General features: G+C 37.7%; 1 protein-coding gene across 1 annotated transcript in view; it reads left to right on the forward strand.

The window, feature by feature from the left end:
* Window positions 1-3,865, forward strand: part of plppr5a (phospholipid phosphatase related 5a) — a 28,870-nt gene extending 25,005 nt beyond the window's left edge. Inside the window, exon 6 of the mRNA XM_084119847.1 lies at window positions 792-3,865. Within this exon, the coding sequence (XP_083975973.1) occupies window positions 792-821 (30 nt within the window). The 3' untranslated portion in view covers window positions 822-3,865. The remainder of the gene's footprint in view (window positions 1-791) is intronic.
* Window positions 3,866-6,000: the final 2,135 nt, after the last annotated feature.

The raw sequence follows: 6,000 nt of genomic DNA on the forward strand, positions 1-6,000 counted from the left end.
ATCCTAGAGCCAAAAAAAACCTGGACAGCTGACAAAAACACTAACTGGATATTGAGAGCAGAGGCAAACAACTATCCGACACATACAAAGGAAATAAATAGGGCAGCAAACTAGGGTTATAAGAGGCAACAGGTGAGGCAAATAGACTAATGAAAAGGAAACGAGGGGGTGGGGCAAAGACATGACAAGGGGGATGCACATTTTACAACCTAAACAAACATTAGATTTGTTGGACTTGAAGCGGCGCTGTATATACCGATCGGTGTATGACATCAAAGTATCCAGAGCCTTTCAACAGCATACGGAGCCGTCTCTGCAGTCGGTCTGTGCAGCTCCGAACAAGCCTATCGTCTTGTCGTATAAAGGTCAAATTATCTGATATTTTAAGTGAATATGTACATACAGTCATAAGGAATTATATCATTTTTGTTTTCTGTATTTTTTTTGTATCTTAAGTTAATAAGCAAGCAGTGATGCTTTAATAAGAATTGTTATAATGTCATTATTTTTAATGACCAGGTTTTGATAATAAGGTTTTCTTTGTAAGAATTTCATCTTTTTATGAGGGTTTTTTTCTTAATTGTTATTAGGACAGTTGTATCAACCTGATATTTCTGCCATTATGCTCACCAAAAATATTTAAAACATTCTCAGGATAGAACAGGGGTTTTCTAGTTATAGTATCTATGAATTACATTTGAAAGTTTGTGAATTATTTATTAGATCTGGACAAAATGAGTGTGATGTAATTGACCCAGATACTTAACTGTATGTTTTTGGTTGATTTTCAGAATCCCATCACCTATGCTGAGATCACATGACAATGAAAAGCCTGCTAGCGAGACAAATGCTGTGGATAATGTTGCTGCTCTCCGGTGCGACTTCTTACTTTGAGTGCAACGTCGATATGTTCTACTTTTAGACTTCTATTTTCAAGTGTGTGAAAAAATGTGTTGTCCTCCTTGTAACTTGTTTTTTGAAAATAGGTATGGTAGGGTCGCATACATATTTTTATACAAACATATCACTGTTAGCATTTTTTAGGTGCGGTGGGTATGGAGTGACCGTGGAATTGCAACATGATGTCAAATGAAATGTGTTTAACAAATTCTGATGTTCCATTTACAACTGTGAGTCCATAGCATAATTTTTTGAAGAGGTTTCTGACTGACAAGAAATATTGTTGTTGATCCTCATAGAAATCTGTTTCTTCTGATATTTTCTTTGATGATAGTATTTTTTGCTTGCCAAAATATATCACAGCACATTTACAGAGTTTTTTCTTTTCAGAACAGCAAACTGTATCACTGTTGCATCAGATGTTATTCTCCGTATTTTGAAGCACATTTAATATCCAATAGGTTTTAGTTATGTTACAGTCATGAACCATGATTTACGACTTGCTCGTGCAGATGGTATTGGAGGGAGAGACATGCTCATTATAGAAAGCATTTGATTGGTCCAAACTCAGTGTAGTACATGATGAGAATTTCCAGGAACTTATAGGACTATATTAGCATATGGTCTCAATGGACCAAGAATTCACAGGGTCTTTAAAGTGAGCTGATGTGGGTATGAGGTGATAAACCGAAATCATGATTGATTTTGGTGTCATAATGGCAGAGAGCACCTTGGGCAGAGCTGAGTGCTTTAATTGTGACTGGCAATGCATTACAGGGCTCACAACAGATTAGATGCTCAAGCTTTTGCCCAAAGAGGCTGCTAGGTTGTTTATGAAGAGTTGCTTTGTGTGCTTTTATGTGGCCAGTGTGTGTATTTGTGAGTCTGCCCTTGATGTTGCCTCTGTGAGAACATGGTCTCTAGTTACTTACAGAAGGCTGTTTTTTTGTTGTTGTGTGTGTGCCAAACACAGGAATAAAACCTGTATATGTCAAAGAGATGGAGATGGAAAGATAGAGGGAATGCACCTTCATTGTGTGGAAAACAGTGCATCTCAGTCAGTTCATACAAATATAAAGCAATGTTTGCATTTGGACACATATGTGTTTTAATTGTATGTGTTTGGTTGAATTTACATTCTGCAGAGTGATTTTATACACTCTATGCATATGTTTGATCTCTCACTGGCCAGTGATGAGATTTGATTTTCAAATGAATGCTTGAATACATTAAAGGTCCCGTATTATGCCCCTTTTCACAAGATGTAAAATAAGTCTCTGATGTCCCCAGAGTGTGTATGTGAAGTTTCAGCTCAAAATACCCAACAGATCATTTTTTACAGCTTGTTTAAATTGTCATTTTTTGGGGCACAGAAAAACGCGCTGTTTTAGTGTGTGCCCTTTAAATGCAAACAAGCTGCTGCTGGATGACCCAGGGGGCGGAGCTTCATGAGCTCGCGCTCAGTCTCTCAGGACAATTTCATCTCACAGAATGATGATAATATCAGAAACTCTCAGTAACGGTGTTCATTTCGAGTCGGACAATAATGCCTACAGAGTCAGAGTGCTGTATAGAGATGGAAAAGGTATAGTTTAGTAGTTTAATTACGGTTATTATAACGTATTTGTCATCTGCTTGTATGTATCCATTATTTATTAATAGCCTACAAGTCTGCTGTCTGAATGATGATCAAACATATACTGATGAGTTTAATAAAGTTTATTGTACATCACACAAAAGATGAAGCGTCAGTTTTACTTCAGAAAATCACCGTAAGAGCTGAGTAAACACAGTAAGTTATAAGAAGTGCGCAAGTACATAAACGAATTTCGGTAGAGTTGAGGTAGCATTCCTGTGGGCAGAGGTTAGTCAAAAAACGGTTCTAGTGACATCATTAAAGAAGGAAGTAGAGGGATGTAGTCCAAACGGGCCGTTCGATGTAGGCGACTTCTGTTAAATAAAATATCTCGCTTGGCATTGAACTTTGAGCTTTATAATTTTACAGATATTATTTATGCTCTAACAGCAACATTACACACTAACTAAAGTTTGAAACATGGGATCACGAAGAACGGGACCTTTAAATAGTGTCTCCTAATGATGTAAATCATTTATCCTGTTTATCTCACTCATGTAGTACTACACACCCCCAACCCTTTTATGTCCACTGTTAGTGTCAGCAGTTGATGCTTTCATCATGGAAAGCTTGTGAATATATCTACTGTGAGAGTTTTTGGCTGGCTAACTGAGGAAGCACTGTGTGAAAGTAAAATTAATCAGATAGAGCTTCTGCATTAACTGCACAATGACTTTAATTCAGGGTTATTTATAATGACAGTTGTTTGATTCCCCCCCTTCCCCCCTTCCCCTGGGTTGGTACAGTATGTAATATGCATATACATGTTTGAGATTATGTTCCAGTGATGCTAAATGGTAACTCCTCGTTTTTTCCAATGAGATTTTTTAACAAACTTTTAAAAAGTTGTGTACAGTATGCATACCTTTCTTTCATATTTGGTTGCAATAGGATTTGACGCCTAAAACCCCAAAATTGTGAATGGAATTTTGCTTGAAATGGAATGGAAAAAGCTTGAAATGTTTTTATAACCATATTGTGTATACGTTGGACAGTATATTTAAACAGCTTGTGTCGATGGTCAATCATTGACCTCTGAGACTGAGCTGGAAAGGAAAGCAGATCTTCCCTGAGCCCGAGGTGTCACAGTAATAAAATATTTACTCTCAGACTCACTGTCACTCTGTATCTTTTATGTATGATCTCTTGCGTTCTGTGATTTAAAAAAAAAATTTTTTTAATGTCCATAATATGTAATTTGAAGATGCATTTTCTCATTTTAAATTTATAATTTACTGTTCTGTTATGTAAAAAATAAATAATAATCAGAACTGTGTGTGTTAACTTTGTCTGAGCTGGATGATGTAGCTAAAATAAAAAACATTTTTTAGTCATTTGTAATAGTCAATTTATATCTTGATATTTTCTCTGAAATGGCTGAAATGAGTGATTGTTGTTGAATGCAATAGTGTATTTTTTTATATATAAAAGGCTATCACAATGCAAAAAAAAAAAAAAAAATTTACCTGACATTTTTTGCTGCAACACGTTAAATCATGTAAAATGCCACGCTGAGGCTTTTAACACCTTTAAGTGATTAATGCCCGAGAATCATTGAAACAAATCGGATTTCATCAAAAATATCTTAATTTGTGTTTCGAAGATGAACGCAGGTCTTACGGGTTTGGAATGACACAAGGCCATGAGTGAGTAATTAATGACAGCAATTTAATTTTTGGGTAAACTAACCCAGACTGGAGTAATGGCTGAACATATTTGACAATATTATTGTTTTTACTGTATTTTTGCGAGCACACGATTCTTAGCGATTAAGACTACTGAAAAGTAAGTGACTACTGAAATTTGTTTGTACCTTAAGGTCTAAATTACTAAAAGTATTTACTTTCCTTAGAAATATAATTGAGTAAAGTTTTCACTACTTACTAAAATAGATCAAGATGAAGTGTAGAATCACGAAAATCAAGATGACTGTGAAGTGTTAACATGAAAACTGTGATGTAATGATATTGAAATGTTTCTGTTCAAATATATCTCAGTCTCTCATAGACTGTGTCCTGTGTTCTTTTATCTGGACAAAGACGCATGCCCTTGTCATGCCCTTCCTTTGAATTAAATTAATTTTATGAGAAGCTTGAATGAAATCTTCAGAAATGAAATCAGGATTCCCCCTGGGTACAGAGTTCTTGAAATGTCATTCGAAACATCCAATGCATTTTTAATTTACATTTTGTCCATGGGAGACTTGCACTGTAAATGGGGCAGAGGGGAGGCGGTGGGCATATGCACTGGGACTCACCCACCACACATGAGCTTCATTAATGGAGGAGATTAAAGCAGGACGTCCAGGAGGACCCCCAAACTCCAGCATCCTTATGCTTGGACCAGCAGCTGATACGTGATATAACCAGAAAAACACAGCACACATTTTCCTACATCTCTATTCATATGTGATATGAATGATTGTGTGTTCATTTGAGTTCAACCCATGACCCATGACCTAGGTTGAGGTACAGAAATGCATTCTTTTTAAAAGTTTAGTAGAATTAAATGTGGAAACTTTGTAACTTGGGTATGTTTTTGGCAACTTTGACTTTTGAGTAAAAGTGTGACAGTGTAGTCAAACTTTAAAGGGATACTTCACCTCTGGAAAGATGAATGTGTATTTAAAATGGGTCATTTATGTAGAAGAAATGTGAAATTATTTTTGAATTTGGAGCTTTCTAGACTGAGAAAAGCCAGAAAATGTATTTTTGGCTTATGTGGATGAAAGACAACAACTCCCAGAATGCACTTGCTTTGCTGCCCTAGGAGGCCACTCCCAAGCCATGCCTACCGGTAAGAGAGCGGCTAGGCTACTAGTGAGTCTCCGTGACGAGTCTGCCCGGGATTTCGAGATCGCCCAAAATGTCCGGGATTCGGCTTTTGCGTTCTACAGTCGCCATTCATTATGTTTACTGTGGCGAGCAGGACGAGACTGAGGGCCGTGGGAGAACGATGAGAGGCCGGTGGCGTGATTACTGATGAGCGAAACCTGTGAGACGCACCGGTCTCGTATCTCTCACGGAGGAGCGGGAATTTTCTTAGCAATGTTAAAACGCACATCAACCGATCACTTGTTTAGCGTTCATGTAAACACTACATTCAGATTCACCAATCGGAATGAATTCAGTTAGATTGAAACAAAAGGTGTGCATGTAAACAATGAATGGCGACTGCAGAAAGCAAAAGCCGAATCCCGGACATTTTGGACGATCTCAACGGCCGGACATGTCCGGGAAAAAGAGGATGGTAACCCCTGCTACTCAGCTTTCTCCACAGAACAAGAGCCTGCTAGCTTAGCTTCCAAAAAAAGATGGCTGACACTATGTGTACATCCCACCCTCTATGGGCGGGTTGAAAACATGCGGAACACCCCCTACTACTGGCTGTAGTCTTTAGCCTCTGGCCAAAAAATCCTCCGATGACGCAAAATGACGATTTGTGCGTCATCGGAGGATTTTTTC

This window comes from Abramis brama (assembly GCF_963993115.1).
Source record: "Abramis brama genome assembly, chromosome: 7".
In the NCBI taxonomy this organism is placed as follows: Eukaryota; Metazoa; Chordata; class Actinopteri; order Cypriniformes; family Leuciscidae; genus Abramis; species Abramis brama.